The sequence below is a fragment of the Vigna unguiculata genome, chromosome 1 (genome assembly GCF_004118075.2).
Source record: "Vigna unguiculata cultivar IT97K-499-35 chromosome 1, ASM411807v1, whole genome shotgun sequence".
Taxonomy (NCBI): Eukaryota; Viridiplantae; Streptophyta; class Magnoliopsida; order Fabales; family Fabaceae; genus Vigna; species Vigna unguiculata.
In genome coordinates, this window is record NC_040279.1 from 18,547,567 (window position 1) to 18,570,513 (window position 22,947).

Consider the following 22,947-nt stretch of genomic DNA (forward strand, 5'->3'; position numbering starts at 1 on the left):
TCGCCGCTAGGCAGTTCTTGGAAAAATCAAGAACAACACTAACCTCTGATGTGTCACCTGGCGGCAAGGATTGAGCCGCCAGCTGGTGGTTTTTGGGAAAAACCCAGAAATCCTCAAAACAATGTAGAAACAGTGTGAGAAAAATCATATATTGACTCATGGCATCGCACAGTTATTTGAAAGAGAAATAAAAGCGTAAGAGACAACCCCGTTACTTGGATTCCTTGCTAAAACGTGAATTTGATGTGTCTTTAACCCAAAACACTCTTGTTCTTTGCTTACAACCCCAAAACTGGTTTTCCACTCCAATTCTTCTCTGTAGTACGTGCCAATATGACAAAACTTGCTGCCCAACACTCACACCACAGTTCTCTCTCACCCTAATTACTCTCTCTCTCTCTCTCTCAAAATCAATCCACTCTTAATTACCCTTTAACACCCTAAACGAAAATTAAGTTAAAATGTGTTTTAATGGTTATTCAATACCCTTTACCGAATATTTTTTCAGCCCTTACGTTGCCTCTCTATTAGCTACTAGGGTTCCTAAACCCTTTCATATTCATGCCAAGTAAATTTGGCAAAAAGAGAATGAATTTGTCCTCAGCAAGGTTTGAACCCACAACCCATCACTTACCAAGCCAAATGCACAACCAATTCAACCAATTCATATTTGTGATAATTCCTACAATTTTAGGATTTTATTATCTCGTCTAGCATTCAAGTATATCATCAAAATAATGCATAAATTAAAATATCACACAATTGGCATACATAAGACTTGAACTCAAGTCCTCTCACATAAACCAAGTACTCTAAACCATTTGAGCTAATACTTTTCCATGTCATAGCTCTCTACATTAAATGCCTTAAAGGCTTCTATTACCCGCATTTATTAAATAATTATTTATTAACTATTTAATTTTCTCGGGTCTTACATTCCCCCCACTTTTAAAGATTTTTATCCTTGAAAATTAGGACTTACTAGGAAACAAGTACGAATAGGATTGCCTCATGCGATCCTCTATCTCCCAGATCATCTCTTGAGTAGCCTCATCCCAAAGCACTTTTACGGTCCTGATCTCCTTCCCCTGCAACTTCTTCACTTGCGAGTCTAGAATCTGCACTGGTCCGGTGTTCACCGTCAAGTCTTCCCTGATCTGCATTTCATCTGACTCCAAAACATGAGACAGATCTGCTATGTATTTCCTTAACTGAGAGACATGAAACACATTGTGCAGATTCGCCAAGTGCGGTGGCAAGGCGATCTTATAAGCTGCAGCGCCAATCCTCCTCAATATCTGATAGGGCCCAACAAACCTCGGAGTTAACTTCCTTGATTTGATGGCCCTTCCAATACCTGTCGTCGATGTCATTCTGAGGAATACATGGCCCCCAGCTTCAAACTTTAAAGGCCGCCTCCTCTTATCTGCGTATGACTTCTGTCTGCTCTATGTAGCTTTCATTCTTCTGAATTGTCTTGACTTTCTCATAAGTCTACTGCAGAAATTTTGGACCCAATACCAGGGATTCACCATCCTGGTTCCAACATAGCGGTGTCCTGCATCGTCGCCCATATAGGGCCTCATATGGTGCCATGCCTATACTGGAGTGGTAGCTGTTATTGTACGTGAACTCCACCAATGGAAGCATCTCACTCTAGCCTTCCATATGATCCAACACACAAGCTCGTAACAAATTGTAACATCCCTAAGGAATATTACCAATTTTTAAATAAATAAATAAATAAAATGAAATAAAATGAAAAGAACGTCACGATAATATTGTTCCCAAACGCAGAAAAATTTTCAAATATTTAAACACGTGCCAAAATTATAAGATAGCAATAATAATGATGTTATAATTTCCAAAAAAAATCCCTAATCATAAATAAAACATCATAAATATAAGATGAAAACTCCTAGCTCTAATCCCCAAGCTAGCCCTCACTCCGTCGCCTGAGCGTCCTCAGCATCACCTGTATCCACATCTGCTCCTGTGTAACGAATCACATGATCATCGCCATACACAAACAAAAAGGTTGAGTTGAGAAAATAAAGAAATAGCATATATATATATATATATATATATATATATATATATATATATTAGTATCAGATAAATCATACACCCGTCTAGTCCAACCTACTTAGTTCTTGGCAAGAACCTTCACCCCAAGGTTGTATAGCCTTCAATTCACACAAAAGGTTAGCCTTGGACTCGATACTATGATGCTCACACGAACCTGCCCGCTCGTGGTCCTGCCTCTATGAACCTCCCCGCTAGTAGTCCTGCTCTACGAACCTCCCCGCTCATAGTCCTACTCTACGGACCTACCCGCCCGTAGTCCAACACATGTAATCCTCCAGCCCCGTACCTCCCCGCACGTGGCATCTCTCGAACGTGAGCACAGAACATACGAACCTACCTCGCTCGTATCCCCACATGAGAGTAACTGGATATGAACCTCTCCGCTCATATCATTACATGTTAACCACCATCCATGAACCTACCCGCTCATGGCACAGCATCTCTCGATCCAAGTATAGCAACATTGCTAAAAAATGACGAAAACAAGCCATAGACTGTAGGATTGTCGCCCGCCGCGACACCTAGCGTCGCCAGGCGAAACTGATCCAGACCGTCTGGCGGTACCTTCCCACCGCCAGGCGCCAGCACCCTCTAGCCCTCATTGTCTTTCAGTCACCGCCTGGCGGGCTCACCCTGCCGCCAAGCACCACGCGATGTAGGGATCCCTCTTGCAGTTCCTATCACCTAGCGAGTATCAGTAGGCCGCCAGGCGCCATATCAGAAACTCCTTGGTGTTGGTTTTGGCACCTAAATTGGTTAGTTCTGCAATCCAGAATGCTCTACAGTATATTGCACCTTTGTTTTATCAGGGTCTGTTAGTTTCTAGCCACTCCACCATCACTTTAAATTCCTGTCTCTCATGCTCAAGTTATTTCATTCTCTTATCAATATTAATCACTACACCAGTACCCAAGGCACACCATTCGCTACCTAAATAGCATTGTTCAAGAATAATGTCACACCTCTTCACCACATACTCCACTCACACTATACTGCCATGAGTGTTGTCCCACACAATATTGCATAATCATATGTCTTTTATTTAAGCTTACAAGTCACTAAGGACACCAAAAGCTCATAAATCATAATCACATATATTTAATAACACATATGCAAGGTACTATGCTTCCAACACCTAAACTCTTAATTAATGTTATCCTTCCCTCTTTCTTTCCTTAACACGTCTATCAACACCCATCACATAGTCATACCATCAAACCTCTTTCTATTCCCATACTCACTTACATAAGTATATTATATCTTACTGTGTCCCCCTTTAATTTCCAATATCACTCACAGCCTCTTCCCTCACGACCAACCAAACTCAATGCAACATTGTGCCACTGCCCCCGCGACTTGCTCAAGACGTCCATGACTCAATTCAGCCTCCAAATTCAATACCACACAATAATTCTCTCATGGTTTACCCACCCAACTTCCTATGACATTATTTCCCCTAAGTCGCACCTACTATGCACCACAATAATTCAAATTCTGATTCTACCGATTCCAAAACCCCCAACTCCATCCATGGTTATTCATAAAGAGTTTTCCAAAGCACCATAAGAAACCCCAATTCTAACAGTTTCATACTATTGACTCATAGCATCATACCCAAAATCACAATCAGAAGTCCCATTGACCCCTACGCACACAGCAAATCAAAAGAAACACGCGCACAATGTCGCGCCGCTTGGCAGATCTTCATCGCCGCCAAGCGGTTCATGGCAGAATCAAGAACAAGGCACACCTCTTATGTGTCGCCTGACGGCAGGGGTTAGGCCGCCAGGCGGTTTCTGGGAAAAATCCAGAAACTCTAATAAAACAGTGCAAACAGAATGGTAATCATACAATTGCGATCATACAAGCTCAGTATAAGGATTACAACTAAAAACACGTAGAAACAACTCCCCTTACATGGAATTCGCTTCAAATTCAAATTAGTGTGTGTATCTCTAATCCAAAAGCTTCCTTGCCTTTGCTCCCACGATGGTTTCTCCTTCTCACTCCCCCTTTGCAATCAGCCCCAATTCACCATAATCCTTCTGTCCAAGGTTCACACGCAATACAACACCTCTCCCTTCACTAATTCACTCTCTCTCTAACTTATTTCCATTCTAATTACTCGTTTTCTCCACCAAAACAAAAATTACCATAAAAGAGGTTTAATAGCTATTCAATGAAATTTTAATCTAGTTTTCTAGCCCATTAGACAACTAGGTTATGCTGCCCTTTTCAAATTCCATGCAAAAATAAAATTAAGCCAAAAAGAGAGTTTAATTTGGTTCTTAGCAAGGCTTGAACCCACAACCTATCAATCACCAGATCAAGAGCATAACCAAATCAATCAATTCATATTTGTGATAACTCCTACAATTTTAGGATTTTACTATCACATCAAGCATTCAAGTATATCATCAAAATAATGCATAAATCAAAATAACACACAATTGCCATACATAGGACTCGAACCCAAGTCCTCTCACACAATCAAAGTACTCTCAACCACTTGAGCTAGTACTTTTCCACATCATAACTTACTGCATTAAATGCCTTAAATGCTTTTATTACCCGCATTTATTAAATAATTATTTAATTAACTATTTAATATTCTCGGGTCTTACACAAATCCTCTAAAGACTGGATTGTTCGCTCTGACTGCCCATCAGTTTGTGGATGATATGCAGAACGCATCCTCAATTGGGTCCCCAGCGCTGCTTGTAGAGACTGCCAAAAATGAGATGTGAATCTCGGGTCTCTGTTTTATACTATGCTAGCTGGCACACCATGCAACCTGACCACTTCTCGCACGTACAACTTGACCAACTTATCCAATGACCACTTCTAGTTAATGGCGAGAAAATGTTCACACTTAGTCAATTTGTCCACTATTACCCAGATTGAATCATGCCCTTTAATAGACCTCGACAAATGAGTCACGAAGTCCATGGTAATACTATTCCATTTCCACTAAGGAATGTCTAACGGCTCTAGTGTACCCCCTGGTCGCTGATGTTCAATCTTGGCCTTCTGACATACCAAGCATGATGCTACGAAGTTGGCAACATCAGTTTTCATCACGTTCCACCAGAAGGACTGTTTCAGGTCCTGGTACATCTTAGTCATACTTGGGTGTATGCTAAGACGACTTTTGTGTCCCTCCTTTAGAATTTTCTTCCTCAACCTCTAGTTTTCCGGCACACAAACTCTATCTCTGAACCGTAAGATACCATCTGATCCCATCATGTAATCCTTTCCTTTCTCAGTTCCTATCCAACTCATAAACTGTTGTAGCTCAGCATCGTTCTTTTGCTGATCATGGATGGTCTTCAATACATCATTGGTCAGTGTCAGAACACTGCATCTGATGGAATCTTCACTCAACTGTATACCAGGTTTTTATCCCTGAGCTTCTCAATCAATTATAGCTCATTCACCATCATGGTTGAGATATGCATCCTTTTCCGACTCAAGACATCCACAACAACAATTGCTTTACCAGGATGGTAAAGCAACTCAAAATCATAGTCCTTGAGGTACTCCATCCATCGTCGCTGCCTCACATTCAACTCCTTCTGATCAAACAAGTATTTCAAGCTTTTGTGATTACTGAAAACCTGTAACTGGGAGCCATACAAGTAGTGTCTCCATGTCTTGAGAGCAAACACTACAGCAGCCAACTCTAAATCATGGGTAGGGTAGTTCTTCTCATGTACCTTTAGCTGTCTAGAAGCATAGGCCACTGGCCTCTTCTCCTGCATCAGTACACAACTCAAACCCTGGTAAGATGCATCGAAGTATACCTCAAACGTTTTACTAGTATCTGGAATAACAAGCATTGGAGCTATTGTCAACCTCCTCTTCATCTCCTCGAAGCATTCTTTGCATTTATTGGTCCAAGAGAAGGGTTGATCTTTGCTAGTGAGTTGAGTTAATGGACTCACCATTTTAGAGAACCCCTCTACAAATCTCCTGTAATACCCTGCCAGCCCCAAGAAGCTTCTGACTTCTGTTACTATCTGAGGTCTTTCCCACTTCAGCACTGTCTCAATCTTGCTTGGGTCTACTGCAATACCCTGTGAAGAGATAACGTGCCCTAGAAACTGTACCTCTTCCAACCAAAACTCAAACTTTGACAGTTTACCGTACAGGTGGTGTTCTCTCAATACCTCCAGTACAATCCTTAAGTGTTCTACGTGTTCCTCCTTATTTTGAGAATAGATGAGAATATCATCTATGAACACCACTACAAACTTATCCAGATAGGGGCGAATGATTCGATTCATATAATCCATGAAGACAGCTAGAGCATTGGTCACTTCAAATGGCATCACAACATATTCATAATGCCCATATCTCGATCGGAAAGTTGTCTTCTGAACGTCCTCTGGCTTGACTAAGATCTAATGATAGCCAAACCTTAAATCGATCTTAGAGAACACACCTGCCCCTCTCAACTGATCGAGCAAGTCATCAATCCTCGGCAGCGAGTATTTGTTCTTTATCGTCAATTTATTCAACTGTCGATAATCGACGCACAACCGAGAACTCCCATTCTTCTTCTTTACCAGTAACACCGGAGCTCCCCACGGTGAGGCACTAGATCTGATAAATTTCTTCTCTAGCAAGTCCTCGATCTGCTTCTTCAACTCTATTAGTTCTGTCGGTGCCATTCTATACGGTGTTGCCGACACTGGCCCTGCTCCAAGGATTAGATCAATTGAGAAATCTATATCCCTACTGGGTGGTAACTCGAGTCTCTCATCTGGGAAAACATCAGCATATTCATCCACCACTGGTATTTTACTGATCTTCTCTTCTGTACTCATCATCTTCTCTTGGGCCACTATCACAAAGCAAGTGGATTGTAAGATCCGAGGAATTTAATTAATTAAATAAATGATTAATTAATAAATGCGAGAGAGTAGTGCATTTATGACATTAAATTCTGTTATGTATGACGTGGAAAAGTACTAGCTCAAATGGTTGAGAGTACTTGGCTTGTGTGAGAGGACTTGGGTTCGAGTCCTATGTGTGCCAATTGTGTGTATTTTTTTTATTATTATTTTAATAGTATGTTGGGCCACATTTGTGTATGAGATAATGCTTGAATTGTGTGTGTTAGCAAGAAATATAAGTTGGCCTAGTGGTTTAACTTTGACTTGGCGTTGTGAAGGTCATGGGTTCAAATCTTGATGGAACACCTTTAGTTCTCTTTTTGCGAAAATGGGTATGGCGAGAATATGAAAAGGGGAAGAGAAACCTAGCAAATGGGGCCAGATAGGAAGGAAGAGGGGTTTAGAGAAGCTATTTTCTGAAGGTGCTGCAAGGGTGCGAAAATTTGAGAGGGGTTTTGGTATTTGAGAGTATAGTGAAGGGAAGGTGTTGGGCTGCCTAGTGATCAAGGAGAGATTCCCAATGTTCGGCAATTGTCTAAGCAAAGGAAAATTTCAGGTTAGGGGAGCTGAATCCGTATTTTCGTTTAAACCATCGTATGTTTGCGATTCTGATATGTTTTGTACCATGAATTCGTGCTGTAAGGGGTGAGATTTGGGGTTTATGATTTTGGTACTATTTTATTGAAAGTGTAACCTAAGTTTCTGAATATAATGGGTTCATGCACGAGCTAGGATGAAAATTTTGTTAAATTGGAAGTTTGAGAACCTTTTAGAGTCAAGAATTATGCCTATGTGTTGTTGCAATATGTGTACACTGTTCTGGTATGTTTTGGAATGTTGAATTGGGCATGGTTGCTGGTGTGTGTGCATGAACAGATTTGGGGGTCTGCATTTCTCGCTCAGGCGAGCCAGGCTCGCCTAAGCGAGAGTGGCAAAGGGGAAATCCTTGTGTTACGCGATCATCTCGCGTAGGTGAGGGGGTCTGGTCCTGAGCAACAGGTCATCTCGCTTAGGCGAGCGTGTCTCGCTCAGGCGAGGATACGCGCATGTTGAAGGGGGCTATTGGGGACGTCTCGCTCATGCGAGAGTCTCTCGCTTAGGCGAAATTTCGAGGATGACTTGTGCTGTTTGGTAGAACTCGTCGCTTGAACGAGATGAGTTATGATTTTGGGCGAGCGAGGGTCTCGCCCAAGCGAGGGTGAGCTCGCTTAAGCGAGAGTACGTGTTCTACAGACCTTCTAGAGGCTCGCCCAAGCTAGTGGATCTAGCTTAAGCGAGATAGGCTGGATTGGCGTAACAAAGGCTTTTGGCCTAAGTGAGCAAAGGTGTTACTGAGTGTTCAAGGCCTGAGTTATTGTTGTATTGATGGAAATTGTAAGGAGTGGTCTATAAGGCTTCTAAAGAAATCCTGATGGTGGGCTTGCTGGTGTTCCATGGGTTGTGGCCCGGAACGTATCCTTGAGTTGTGGCTTAGGATAGCGGATGAACATGAGGAACCTTGAGTTGTGGCTCGGGTTGGCGAGTGTGCCGGTGTGAGTGTGCTAGTTGTGGCCAGTACGGATGGGTCTAAATGGATTGTCCTCCTCAGTGGTTGCTGATGAGTTTGGTAGTCCTGGGACGTTACGGACTATGTTCGTATTTGGGAACTCCACTTGGCGTTACGGTGTGTGATCCGTAGCATGGTTTCCACACATACTCTATCGGTTGTGGCCGATAGGTGTGGCAGCAAGGCACCTAGAGATACTCAATAGAAGATATAGAACACTGCATACATGGTTGTGGCCATAAGAAGAACTCGAACGAGGTTTTAATGTACCTATTATGCATGGTGGTGGCCATGTGGAGGGAAGGTAACGTGACTTCCATTAGGTGCATCGGTGTACATGGTGGTGGCCATGTGATGTAAATAGAGTAAGATACAATGGGAAAAGAAAGGATACTTGATATGGTTGTGCCATGTAGCATAAAGAAAGAATTTGTGTTGTTGTTTATTATTTGTATTTGTTAAAGATGCATATATATATTTGGTATATATATTTTTGTATGCTTTATCTCTTAGCTCACCCTATCTACTTGTGTTTGGCGATGATCGTGTACGCGGTACACGTGAACAGGTGATGATACAGGTGGAGCTGGTGAGGCTTAGCTATAGAGAGGGGCTGATAATGGGGGATTTTTATGTTCATGTTTTTGGTAACTCTATTTTTAATATATGATGTAAAGGCTCATGGCCTATTTGACTAAATTCACAGTTTTGTATTTATGAACTTCTGGTAATTTAATGAAATTTTACATTTTCCTGTGTTTTGGGAAACGTGGTATTATTATAAAATGAGGTTTTAATAAATGATGCCGACGTGTACTTCTATTTTATTTTTATTAAATTCGTAATATCCGAGTAGGATGTTACATTTGGTATCAGAGCTTTGTTTTCAAAATGATTTTTAGGGTCTATGGGGAGTGAGCTTACCGTGCGTGTGCTTGTGAGATCATTTTGATCATTGGTTGTTATCTGACTTTTAGTATGAAGTCTTAACCAAGCTGTTTGATGTGAACAGTTATATGTGGCGTGCTCAAGCTATGGCAAATAGGAGGAGGAGGAATAATGCTGGGGCTGATGAGATCGTGTAGGCGATACATCAGATGGTAGATGCGATGCAGCCCATTGCAGCGCAACCTCGAGCCGTGGTAGCACCCACACGTCTGGTGTCGATGGAGGATTTTATGAGGCATAAGCCCTCAAAATTTGCAAGCAAATCTTCTCCAGATGAAGTCGATGCTTGGCTTAAAGAGTGCGAGAAAATTTGTCAGGTGATTGATTGTACAGACCCCTAGAAGCTCTCATTCATATCTTTCCTGTTGATAGCTGATATGGAATACTGGTGGGCAGGCATGTAGCAGCTCATGCAGACTCGGGTGAGGAGGTTACCTGGACTTCCTTCAGAGAGATTTCTGGAAAAATATTTTCTAGCCAGTGCCAGGCATGAGAGAGAGGCAGAATTCCTCACGTTCCAGCAGGGGAACCTAACTGTGCAGGCATACACAAACAGGTTTGAATATTTGGCCAGGTTCTACACACCTACTGTTACCGAGGAGTGGAGATGCCGAAAATATGAAGGCGGGTTGAAACATGAGCTACGCCGCTTTATTGTACCTCTCCGGATCAGGGAGTTCCCAGTTTTGGTGGAGCAGACCAAGGTTGTAGAGCAGCTGGAGATGGGCCCAACAAAGGGGCTTGACCACAGAAGACTACCTCGGATTCACGGCAACAGAAGAAGTCGTATGATAGGCCACAGAGCTCAGCTAAGAAACTATAGTGCTACAACTGTGGTGGAGAGCATTATCGGAGGGATTGTCCAAAACCCTCAGGCAGTTCTAGTGGTGTTGGTGGTGGTAGCACTGGCAAGTGCTATGTTTGTGATCAGACAAGCCATTTTTCACGACACTGCCCGAATAGAAAACTAGTTGGAGGTGCACCAGCGAAGAAACCAGTAGGGGATCGACCTAAAGCCCCTGGTCGTGTTTTTGCCTTGACGACTACCGAGGCCGCCCATTCAGGTAACCTAGTGTAGACTACTTGTTTGTTATTTGACCATGAGGTTGTTGTGTTTTATGACTCAAGAGCTACCCACTCATTCGTATCCAATGAATGCGTGAGAGGCTCAGTCTAGTGATGCGAGAGCTGGCATGCGAGTTAATAGTTGTGACACCAGCGTTTGGAGAGGTATCCACCACATCTGTTTGTGTGGGATGCCCTATAGAGGTGGCCAGCCGCAGGTTCAAGGTGAATCTCATCTGCTTACCAATAAAGGGGTTAGATGTGATTCTGGGTATGGATTGGTTGGCCAGCAACCATGTGGTGCTTGATTGTGGGCAATGCAGGGTGGTGTTTCCAGATGCAGAAGGACTGGAATTAATATCATCCAACCAAGCAGAGAAGGAGATTGAAGCGGGGGCTACGTTTTTTATGATAGTAGCTCAGACGGAGAAGAAGAGTATTGTAGAGAATATTAGTCTGATTCTTGTGGTAGATGAATACGCGAATGTCTTCCTTGACAAAATCCCAGAGTTACCGCCAAGCAGGGATGTGGATTTCACCATTGATCTCATCCCTGGGCTGGCCTTTTCCCATATTTCCTTTAGTGTTCTTTCCGCCTTTTCATGTTCCCTTTTTGCTTGTTGCGCTTGTTTGACTTCGAGCTTTTTTCTAACACTCCTCTTCACCTCTTTTAAGTGTACAATGTAATCTTAGAGTTCTTGAACAGTCATGTACTTGGCATTCCAATTAGGACATTGATAATTTTCGGGTCCATAACCTTAACACTTGGTGCACCTAACAACACTTGTTTTGGCAATGATCGTCTATCTTCATAGTGCTCCCTTCTAAGATTCCCAAGTTTGTTATTTAACCTGATAATTCTACACACAATGAAGTTGATATCTTCTATCAAGGTCGAACGTGTATGGAACATTCTGGAGTGCTCAGAATTCCTAATTCTTGCAGGGAAAGAGAGAAAGCAAGAACTAACACAAAACACAATAAGTGGTTAGCAAAAGTAATGTGGATAAAATTATCAAATGGGCCTCACCACTCCTTACGTGTTTACACTCAATTCCACTCGTGTTTCACTTGCAAAGTGTACTCACTCGCACTCAAGTTCCTGTTTAGTTCTGCAAAAAAACTCCAATCAATCCATCCAGAATTCAACATCAAAGTGAAAGACGTAACGAATCTAAGCTCAACTCAGGAGGCCAAGTAAAGGAAAACTCCAAGACAAAACAAGGGAAATTTAAAGACAAACTAAAAAAGCACCAAAATCAAGAAAGGGCTAAACCAAAGGGAGTAAATATGTGACAAAACTAGGACTATGACAACGAGAAAAGCACTTTTAAAGACAAGAGTAATCTAAATAGTGTTGTCGCAACCGGAATCAAGACGGGAAGGCGAACTGAAAAAAGAAAACAGGTTTAAAAAAGATTTGGGAGTCGCCACCATAGGTATTCTGGAAAACTATGGAAAACCATAAAGATAAGACAAGTCTACGAAAAACCATCTTTTGAATTCGAGAGTCGGTTACGCGTAAGGAAGGTGTTAGCACCCTACCACGCCGGCCCGAGGGCGGTACCTTTAATTAAAAATGCAAAGTTGATATGGTTTTCAAAATATTAATTTTCCCCAAAAATAATAAGCCAAAAATATTAGAAAGAAACAAAAATATATATTTTTAATTTTTTGGGCCCGACAAGGATTGACCTTGGTCCTACGTATTCTCATTAAAAATGAGAAATCAGGGTTACGTAGTTCTTTAAAACGACATTTTTTGTTTGAAAATATTGATATTTTTATATTTTAAAAACTGTATATTTTTGGGTTTTTTGAATTTTTTAGAAAATATGTGTCACACGACGCGAGCGGTCGAACAAACACTAAAAGAGAAAGAAACTATTTTTGGTATTTTGTAGAAAGTAAGTGTCACACAGTGTGAGCGACCGGACAGACACAATAAAGTTAAAGAGAGTATTTTTACCCCTTTTTTTTTACTTTTCTATTTTTTGCAATTTTTGATAATTTTCAAATATTTTTTTTTATAAATAAAAAGAAAAGAAAATAAATAAAATAATAAAAGATAAATAAATAAATAAATAAGAAATTAATAATAAAAAAAAGACAATTTAATTAAAAGATGAAAGTAGAAAACAAAATATGAAAGTATATGAGTAATTAGTGGGAGGTACATGAAGTAAATGAGGTGTGTTTATTAAGGGTGGGGGTGCAGTAAATAAACTATAAAACAAACCCAAAATAAGAGTAAAAAGTGTGTGCAGGGGTGCGGGATTAGCAATTATGAAGGTGCGCGAGGAAGAGAAAGTTGGGAGGTGTATGCGTAGTGAAACAAAGGGCTGCAATAAATGAGCAAGTAACACAAATTGTAAAGCTACAGTAATCAAAAAACACGGGGTGCGCAGGGATAAAGAGAATGTGTGAAACTGCATAAACTAAAAACAAGGGGTGCGCAGGGATAAAGAGAATGTGTGAAACTGCATAAATTAAAAATAGCGGGGTGCGTAGGGATTAAAAATGGGGGTGCAACAGATAAAAAATACACAACAAAAACAGAACAAATGAATGGAGGTGTACAGATAAAAAAGGGGGTTGCGCGAAGGAGTTCCTAAAGCAAAAAGGGTGTGAGGGTGTGAAAGATAAAGATGGAGGTGCAATGAGCAGGGGTGGGCTGATTTTGAAACCTAATTTTAATTCAAGCCTCCCTTCTCTTCACTTCACCAACGACAGCTTTTCTTCTCTTCTCCCGACCCACAAGATTCCAGCCGCAGGTGCCACTGCCGCAAGTCCCACGGCCGGCGAGACGCACCGCCGTCGACGCCAGCCTCCACCAGAAGCATCGCCGACGGGAACTCAGCTTCCCAAATCGTCTCCATCGTCGTTTCTTCTCTCGCGCAAGACAGGACCAGATCCTGGAGCTCCGCCGTCGCACACCATGTCGGTCCAGCCTCGTGTTCGTCAACTCCAACCGCCGCGGCCTAGACTGCCGCCACGGCGCCACTGCCACTTACAAAGAGCACCGTCCGAGATGCCAGTTGCCACCACCTTCCTCCTGTGGTTTCACTTTTTCGATTTGTGTTGGGTTGTGATGACGAATCGTAGGGATGGGTTGTAACAAAAACAAGGTGGTTTCTATTGATGATGAAGAATGGGTGTGGTTGTAGTGCAGAATAAGAGTCCAAAATTGAATCTGCTATTTAGTGATGAAGGTTCGTTAATGGCGGACTGGTGCGGGCTTATGATGAGGGTGATGATGGGAGAGTTTTTGTTGTGCAGAAATAATGGGAGTGGAGTGAAAATGAAAGGATGAGTGGACAACGAAGGATGATGGGACAGTAGTGTGGATGACCATGTGAGTACTGCTTTCGGGTCTATGTCCCTTTTTTTTATATGCAGGTGTGACATGAAGATGATGGTGAACGAGAAAGTTAGTGAAAATGTGTTCTGCAAAATATAATTGTTGATGTGTTTGGGTTCTGGTTTGGCAATTTCTTGCAGGTAGAAGGTGATGAGGGAAAGATGATGGTGGCGAGAGAGATTGAGATTGAGGGTGAGGTTATTTTCCAGCACTCATTCGGACTCATTCGGACAGCAGTAACACCCAAACAAGAACATATTTTAACAATGGCAGATAAAATAAAAATAAAAAATAAAAAAAAAAATAAAAAACATTGTGCTCTGTTCTTTACTGTACCCAGGTGCGATGGGAATAAACAAAATGAATAACAGATGTAACTATACTCATCTCAAACCATCTTTCATCCATACATTCATGAACATCAATATCAAGTCATGTTAACATAAGCTCTAATTCATACACCCATGAACATCAATAGCAACATCAAGTCACGGTAACATAAGCTAAGGAGAAGTTAAGAACACCTACCTTGAAAATAAAACTTAATGCATTAACAGCTTTGCTTCCGTTTTCAAATTTGACTCCTTCTCTCCCTCACTGATTTCTAGTGCCCAAACCCCTCTCTCTAGTAATCCCCAAAAAAAAAAAGACCCTTCCTCTCATGAATCTTCCCCTTTTTATTACGTAACTCTCTGCACCTCCCAATCTCGAAATTTGGGACAAGGCTGAGAGCAAATGTTGCTTCCTGCTCCTTCAGCCATCATGACCATGCTACAGATCATTCCCAATACAAAACCATGATAGCATAGCAGGCATGGGTCTGATAACAGAGGGCCTTGATGTAAACATAAGAAAATCAATGACCATTCCATCGGAGAGGGCCTTGATGTAAAGAAAGAAAATCAATGAACATTCCATCGGAGAGGGCCTTGATGTAAACATAAGAAAATCAATGACCATTCCATCGAAGAGGGCCTTGATGTAAAGAAAGAAAATCAATGACCATTCCATCGGAGAGGGCCTTGATGTAAAGAAAGAAAATCAATGACCATTCCATCGGAGAGGGCCTTGATGTAAACATAAGAAAACTAAGGGGAGAATGTCTATATATGAAAGGAGAACCCGAAGTTTGATTTTGATGTGTCAGCAAACACTGCTTGAATGCTTAGCCGGCAAGATTCAATCTTTAGGCAAATGATGTAATGTAGTGAGGATGCATAAATGCATGGATGCATGGATAAAATTTATAGGCGGCTTTATTTTTTGCCTTTTTACTTATTAATTTTTTTTCCACGACACCCTCCAAAAATGAGTCTGCTCTTAGTGACTGTACTTGTGATGCCTCGTTGGTATCCACATACTTTTATTCCCTTCTTTTTGTTTATTATTCTCTTTACAAACTTAGTGTGACATTCATTGCTTTAAATTTATGGATAGAACTAAATGGTGTTTATTAAACGAAAAACAAAGCAGAATACAACAAAATTTGGAGACAATGTCAATATCCCCTAGTAGCACTTCCTATTAAGGAATCATCATGTAAAAAAAATTTTGACCGCATCAGAATTGACCGGTAACGGTAACTCCTCTCCATCCATCCTTGTGAGAATTAGCGCCCCACCAGAAAATGCTTTCTTCACCACATACGGGCCTTCATAATTTGGAGTCCACTTGCCCCTATGATCCTTTTGTATAGGTAAGATCTTTTTCAAGACTAGCTCGCCTTCATGGAACTCTCTAGGGCGCACCCTCTTGTCAAACGCCTTTTTCATCCTTCTTTGGTATAATTGTCCATGACACACTGCTGCTAGCCTTTTTTCCTCAATGAGATTAAGCTGGTCAAATCGGGCCTGAACCCATTCTGCATCTTCCAATTGGGTCTCCATTAACACTTGTAGGGATGGGATTTCTACTTCGAAGGGTAGTACTGCCTCCATTCCGTACACCAGAGAAAAAGGTGTTGCCCCAGTTGATGTACGTACCGAGGTGCGATACCCATGCAAAGCAAAGGGAAGCATCTCATGCCAGTCTTTATATGTGACCACCATTTTCTGTATAATTTTCTTGATATTCTTATTAGCAGCCTCGACTGCCCCATTCATCTTTGGACGATAAGGAGAAGAATTATGATGTTGAATTTTAAATCCTTCACACAATTTGGCCATCATTTGATTGTTTAGATTGGTGGCATTATCAGTGATTATCTTGCTAGGCAACCCGTACCTACAAATTAACTCTCTTTTTATGAATTTAGTCACAACTTTCCTAGTCACACTAGCGTAGGAAGCAGCTTCCACCCATTTAGTGAAATAATCAATTGCAACTAGAATGATGCGATGTCCGTTTGAGGCTTTTAGCTCTATAGCTCCGATGACATCTATCCCCCACATTGAAAATGGCCATGGGGCAGACATTAAGTTTAAAGTAGTGGGTGTCGTATTGATATTATCTGCATACTTCTGACATTTCTCGCACTTTCTCACGTGCGTGCAACAATCATTCTCTATAGTCAACCAAAAGTAACCAGCCCTCAAGATCTTTCTAGCCATCGAGTGTCCATTCATGTGTGTGCCGAAAGTTCCTTCATGAACTTCCTCCAATATTGACTCGGCCTCTTTTGCATCCACGCATCGAAGGAGAACCATATCATGATTTCTCTTGTACAACACATCCCCACTCAGGATAAAATTTGTAGCCAACCTTCTCAGTGTCCTTTTATCATTCTTAGATGCTTCTTCAGGGTATTCTCTGGTTTTTATATAGCGTTTAATATCAAAATACCACGGCTTACCGTCTAACTCTTCTTCGAGGAAATGGCAATATGCTGGCCCTTCATGGCTCTTCATTTGGATCATCGACATTACCCCATCCTGATTAATCTTGAACATCGATGATAAAGTAGCTAAGGCATCTGCCAATTGGTTATCCTCTCGCGGAATATGGTGGAATTCAATGAAATCAAAATACTCCACCAATTCCATGATATAAGTTTTGTAGGGAATCAACTTCTGATCCCTAGTTTCCCATTCTCCCCTTAGTTGATGGATAACCAACGCTGAATCTCCATATACATTCAAAAATTTTGCCTTTGACTCAATTGCGGCTTGGATGCCCATAGCCATTCAGCGATATTATTTGTGCAATTAAAACACAACCTTGCTGTCATCGGAATGTATTGGTTTTCTGGAGATATTAGTATTGCCCATATACCATGTCCCATGACGTTAGAAGCCCCGTCGAATAATAACGTCCATTTCTTTATGTTCTCATCTTCTTGGTCATCTTCAAACAAGGCCATGATGTCCTCATCAGGAAATTCGGGTTGCATCGACTGGTAATCGTTAACGGGTTGTTGGGCCAGATATTTAGCCAAAGCACTACCCTTGATGGACTTTTAAGTGACATACACAATGTCATATTCTGACAATAGCATTTGCCACCGGGCTATCCTTCCAGTGAGAGTGGGATTTTCAAAAATATACTTGATAGGGTTAGTCTTGGATATCAACCAGGTAGAATGACTCAACATGTATTGTCTTAGACGATGGGCAGCCCATGCCAATGTGCAACAAGTTTGTTCTAAACACGAGTATTGCTGTTCACATTCCGTGAACTTCTTGCTCAGGTAGTATATGGCATGCTCTCTTTTTCCAGTTTCGTCATGTTGACCCAACACAACCCATTGAATCATCGAGTATCGTTAAATACATAATGAGTGGTTTTCCCGGTTCGGGTGGGCGTAACACAGGAGGATCTTGTAGATATTGTTTAATTTTTTCAGAAGTAGCCTGACAGTCTTCATTTCACTTAACCACCTGATTTTTACGCAATAGCTTGAATATTTGTTCACAAGTGGCGGTTAACTGGGAGATGAACCTAGCAATGTAGTTCAGTCTGCCCAAGAAACCTCGTACCTCTTTTTTTGTACTTGGAGCAGGCATTTCGATTATCGCACGCATCTTGTCGAGATCGACTTCTATCCCCTTTTGACTAATTAAACCCAACAACTTTCTAGATTTCACACCGAATGTGCATTTAGCCGGGTTTAGTTTAAGTTTAAATTTCCTCAATCTCTCAAATAATTTCCTTAGGTTGAGGATGTGTTCTTCTTCTGACTCAGACTTGGCGATCATGTCATCTACATAAACCTCGATTTCTTTGTGCATCATATCATGAAAAAGCGCCATCATGGCCCTTTGATAGGTTGCCCCAACATTCTTAAGTCCGAAAGACATCACCTTATAGCAAAATGTTCCCCACAATGTGATAAACGTGGTCTTCTCCATATCTTCAGGTGCCATCTTAATATGATTATATCACGAGAAGCCATCCATAAATGAAAATAGTGAAAACTTGGCTGTATTATCCACTAATGTATCGATGTGCGGTAATGGGAAGTTGTCTTTTGGACTCGCACGGTTCAAATCTCGATAGTCAACGCACATCCGAACCTTCCCATCTTTCTTGGGCACTGGTACAACATTTGCCACCCATTGAGGGTATTTTGCCACAGCTAAAAATCCAGCATCAAATTGCTTTTGCACTTCTTCTTTAATCTTTAATGACATTTTTGGTTTCATCCTTCTTAGCCTTTGTCTGACTGGAAGACATTCCGGTTTGAGTGGAAGCTTATGTTGTACTATATCAGTATCTAAACCAGGCATATCATTGTACGACCAAGCGAACACATCCCTAAACTCCTTTAGCAACGCACACAATTCTTCTTTCACTTCTTTCTTTATACTCGTGCCAATTTTCACTTCTTTCTTTTCATCCCCCTCACTCATGTCAAGCACTTCAACATCTTCCTGATGGGATTTTATTTCCCTACATTCTTGTTCTACTAATCTCATTAGTTCGGGGGAGGGTTCCGAATCACCTTCATAATCATCTTCCATGTTATTGACAAGGTGCTCGAAATTAGGGATATCGACATTGTTATTTTCAAAACATTCATTATCATATCTACATTATTTGAGTTTATAAAAAAATATAAATAAACAAACAACAGTGAAAAATGCAAACAAAGATAACAAAGGTAGCAAACACAAATTGATTATCACGCTGAGCATAAAGGAAAAAGGTGTCATCCCGTTAAGTCATGAATCCTAAAGCTCCTGGTAAAGCAATAGGATAAATTAAAAATATTACATTTTAACCAAATTAAACATCACGGGTAGATCCAAAGTCTCCCAATTGTTGAGTAGTGCATTTGGAGCACAAGGCTGCACAAAAATCGAGCTTTCAAGTTCATCTTCATCTCTGACAGTTGCTATTTGACTAGTGTTGATCCATCCCGCGCTGCGGAAGCTATCTTTGATGTCGCAGATGCGAATCTTTCCTAACCTCAGTTCTTTACCTTGGATTCGAGCCACACCGCACTCTCTCCTTTCTTCCGCTAGCCTGTTCTTATCCTCTCTAGTAGGCTTGTATCCAAGGCCGTATTTATTCTTTTTCTCGGTGACTTCTAAAGGATACATCAATCCTTGCTCGTACTTGCCTAGTCCCTTTCCGTACTCATATCCCTCTTTCAACATGACCTTGGTCGTCATAAAGGAAGTACGCGACAAGTGTGGGTTCATTGGAAAGGGCTCCACATAGGCATTACCCACAATTTCCAAAGATTGGAAAGCTGTCTCGAGGGCTTCCTCTGCTGCTTCAATATACCGAGAAGATGAAGGTCCACTTACTAAAATATCTTCCTCCCCTGAAACAATCACTAACTTTTCACCCATGACATATTTTAACTTTTGGTGCAAGGTTGAAGGTACCACGCCCGCTGAGTGAATCCATGGACGACCCAACAAGCAGCTGTATGCTGGAAGGATGTCCATCACTTGGAAAGTTATTTGAAAGACACATGGCCTTATTTGGATTGGCAATTCTACCTCTCCCATTACTTCTCTTTTACTCTCATCTAAAGCTCTCACTATCATTACGCTTGGTTTCATGTGAATACCTTCACACGGTAGCTTTCCCAATGTTGTTTTCGACATTACATTCATGGAAGATCCATTGTCGATCAATACACGTGCTATGACATGATCCAAGCATTTTACAGAGACATGGAGGGCCTTGTTGTGTCCCCTCCCTTCAGTAGGTATCTCCTCATCGCTAAACGTGAAGTAATTATTAGCAGTGATATTGAAAACAATTCCCTTAAAATTATCCAGAGAAATATTTTGCTCCACATGCGCTCCATTGAGTATCTTCATTAACAACTTTCTATGAGAGGTTGAATGCATGAGTAGTTCTAAAAGTGAGATTCGAGCAGGCAGGCGATTCAACTGTTTGACCACTTTATACTCGCTTTGTTGTATGAACTTCAAGAACTCGCAAGCCTGCTCATCAGATACTTCTTTCCCATCGTCTTTTCTTAGACCCTCGTCAGTTTGGATGGTCTTCCCTTTCAAGAGTTCCTTAGCCTTTTTGGTATTCACTGATTCACTATTGCCAACTTCATCTTTCACCAAGTTTGGAGGCGTAAAGATTCGACCACTCCTCTTAATTCCACCGATGCTTGATATATTTTTCACCACTGATAGGTTGACCACCTACCCGTTGTTCCTCACCCAACATGTATGCACCATATTTCCATGGGACAGCTTTCTCACTTTTGTAGGGAAATGGGGAGGGTGCTTGGATAATAATAGATTGCCTTTCTTAAATTGTCGGGGTAGAGGTGGATCTAGTGAAATGAATCACCAATGGCTCTGGCAAAGTCACACATGGTTCCGCACCATCTTGTGCTAATACTTCTTCCTCCATGTCCCCGTGACATACTTGCACAAAGTTTTTGTCTATAAGATTTTGTAGAACATCCTCAAACTCGGTGCATTCATCGATAGAATGTTTAGCACTCGGATGGAATCCACACTTTTCACTCAAGTTATATTCCCAATTTTAATAGTGTCTCAAAAACAAACCGCTTGGAGCTTCGAATTTCATTCACATCCCTTACCAGTCGGTGTTTCTTAACCTCAATGGCATTTGTCGAAGGGTTCCCAAGACCAGAAAGGGGATTAGCCTCAACACTAGGTTTGTCTTCATGGAACTTTATCCATCCCGAGTTGATTAAAGCTTCCACCTTGTGTTTAAGGGACACACAATTCTCAATAGAGTGACCAACTCCCCCTTCGTGATAATCACATTTGCCATTTGGATCATAATTCTTGGGGAACGGAGGTTGCACAGGCTTCATCGGACAAATGGCCACCAAACGCTTTTGGAGGAGATGAGGCAACAATTCCGTATATGACATAGGAATAGGAGTGAAATGAACGAAGTTCCTCTCTTGATTCCTCCTTAGATTAGCGTTTTGTCCCGCATTTCTGTTGAAATTCGAGTTAGGTTCAGTTTTCCAAGCATTATTTGGAGCATGTAGTGGTTGATAAAGATTCGACGGTTGATAAAACCCTTGCTGTTGAGGTCGTGTTTGATGAACAGACACTGCATTGGCCACATAAGGAGGTTGGTTCAAGTGTGGTCGATAATTATGTGTAGGAGCCCGACTTTCCCACATAGGCATCATTGAGGCTGCCTGTACTTCCGCTTCTTTCTTCTTTCCGGGAATAAAATTGGGTTTCTTAGGAGTTACAGCCGCGAATGGGCCATATGCAATCTTTCCACTTTTTAACCCGATTTCTAATCTTTCCCTTATGATAATGATATCAGTGAAATTGGAAGACACATTCCCCAACACATGCTCATAAAATGGTGATTACAGCATGTTTATAAACGTCGCCACCATCTCCTTATCAAGTAGAGGTGGCTCAACCTGAGCAGCCAATTCCCTCCACTGTTGTGCATATTCCTTGAAGGACTCGATATCCTTCTTGGCCATGTTTTGCAATTGCAATCTAACTGGCGCACTATCTGTGTTGTATTTATACTGTTTCACAAAGGCGTCGGCCAAATCCATTCAGGAATGGATTCGAGATGGCTCCAAGTGTGTATACCAATTCAATGCTACCCTAACCAGACTATCTTGGAAACAATGTATTAGCAATTTTTCATCATAGGCATAAGCAGCCATCTTTCTACCGTACATTGTCAGATGGCTTTTAGGGCATGTGGTGCCGTGATACTTTTCAAATTCTGGGACCTTAAACTTGTGTGGTATCATCACACCAGGAACCAGGCTTAATCTCGCCACATCACCGAACCCATAGCTTCCACCACCCTCAATGGCACGAATCCTTTCCTCAAAAATTTCAAGCTTACTTTTAGCCCCATCAACAACAGTGGATATTGCTTGGATTGTAGTGTGTGGTGCAGCTTTAGTCGCAGCATCTGCATCGATGAATGTTTTCGGAGGCTGGGGCGCCACAGTCATCCTCGGTCCTGTGAATGTGACTGTCTCATTCATCTCCGCTCCTATCACAGGAGTCAAAGCTAACATCGGCCCTTGAGTACCGTTCGATAGCGTGTTGTTAGCTGCAGGAAAAGAGAAAGAAGTTTGTTATGCATCTGAATATTCTTCAACTAGAGTAGTGTATCCCGGAGGCAGACCGTACATCGGGAACGGAAGTGACGCGCCTAGAGGCATACCATAAGAATGAGCATTCTCCTCGACCCTAGCGGATGAGGCCTCCCCTGAAGCCTTCAGTGACTTCAAAGCCTCTAGGATTTGGCCCACTTGATCCTTCAGCTCGTTAATGTCAGCCTTCACAGCTTCATGGGCTTCTTCCCAATCTTCCATGCTTTTATGGTTAGCTCGTGTGCGATAAGGATGTCGTGGAAATTCTGCCGTTGTATTTGATTTTGCTCTATTATTTCGTTAAATGAAATCAATTATGAAGAATAAAAATAAAGAAAATGAATGCAAAACATTTATTCTAGTCGAAAATTTAAAGCTGTGAGAACGTTAAGGTAAATATATCATAGAAATTAACACGAAACTGATACAACCCAATCATTAACAAGTCTTCTACATTGATTAAACGAGAAAAGAAAGAAAACATATTCCCTAACCCTGACTATCATGCTCTTCATCTCCCTCATCAACTTCTTGCAATGATTAAAGAAGGCTTCAATCTCCT

General features: G+C 41.5%; 2 protein-coding genes and 1 pseudogene across 2 annotated transcripts; 1 reads left to right on the top strand and 2 right to left on the bottom strand.

Moving 5' to 3' along the window:
* Positions 1-971: 971 nt before the first annotated feature.
* Positions 972-1,373, bottom strand: LOC114189098. Its single transcript, XM_028077810.1, has one exon. It carries the CDS (start codon positions 1,371-1,373, stop codon positions 972-974), a length of 402 nt encoding a protein of 133 aa, XP_027933611.1.
* Positions 1,374-10,635: 9,262 nt separating this feature from the next.
* Positions 10,636-11,232, top strand: LOC114189118. The gene has a single exon (XM_028077827.1). The coding sequence runs from the start codon at positions 10,636-10,638 to the stop codon at positions 11,230-11,232; it is 597 nt and encodes a 198-aa protein (XP_027933628.1).
* A 4,209-nt stretch (positions 11,233-15,441) lies between these two features.
* LOC114189126 lies at positions 15,442-22,607 on the bottom strand (annotated as a pseudogene).
* Positions 22,608-22,947: the final 340 nt, after the last annotated feature.

Coding starts and splice junctions, on each gene's coding strand:
- LOC114189098 (XM_028077810.1), bottom strand. CDS start 1,373: ATGACATCGACGACAGGTATTGGAAGGGCCATCAAATCAAGGAAGTTA.
- LOC114189118 (XM_028077827.1), top strand. CDS start 10,636: ATGCGTGAGAGGCTCAGTCTAGTGATGCGAGAGCTGGCATGCGAGTTA.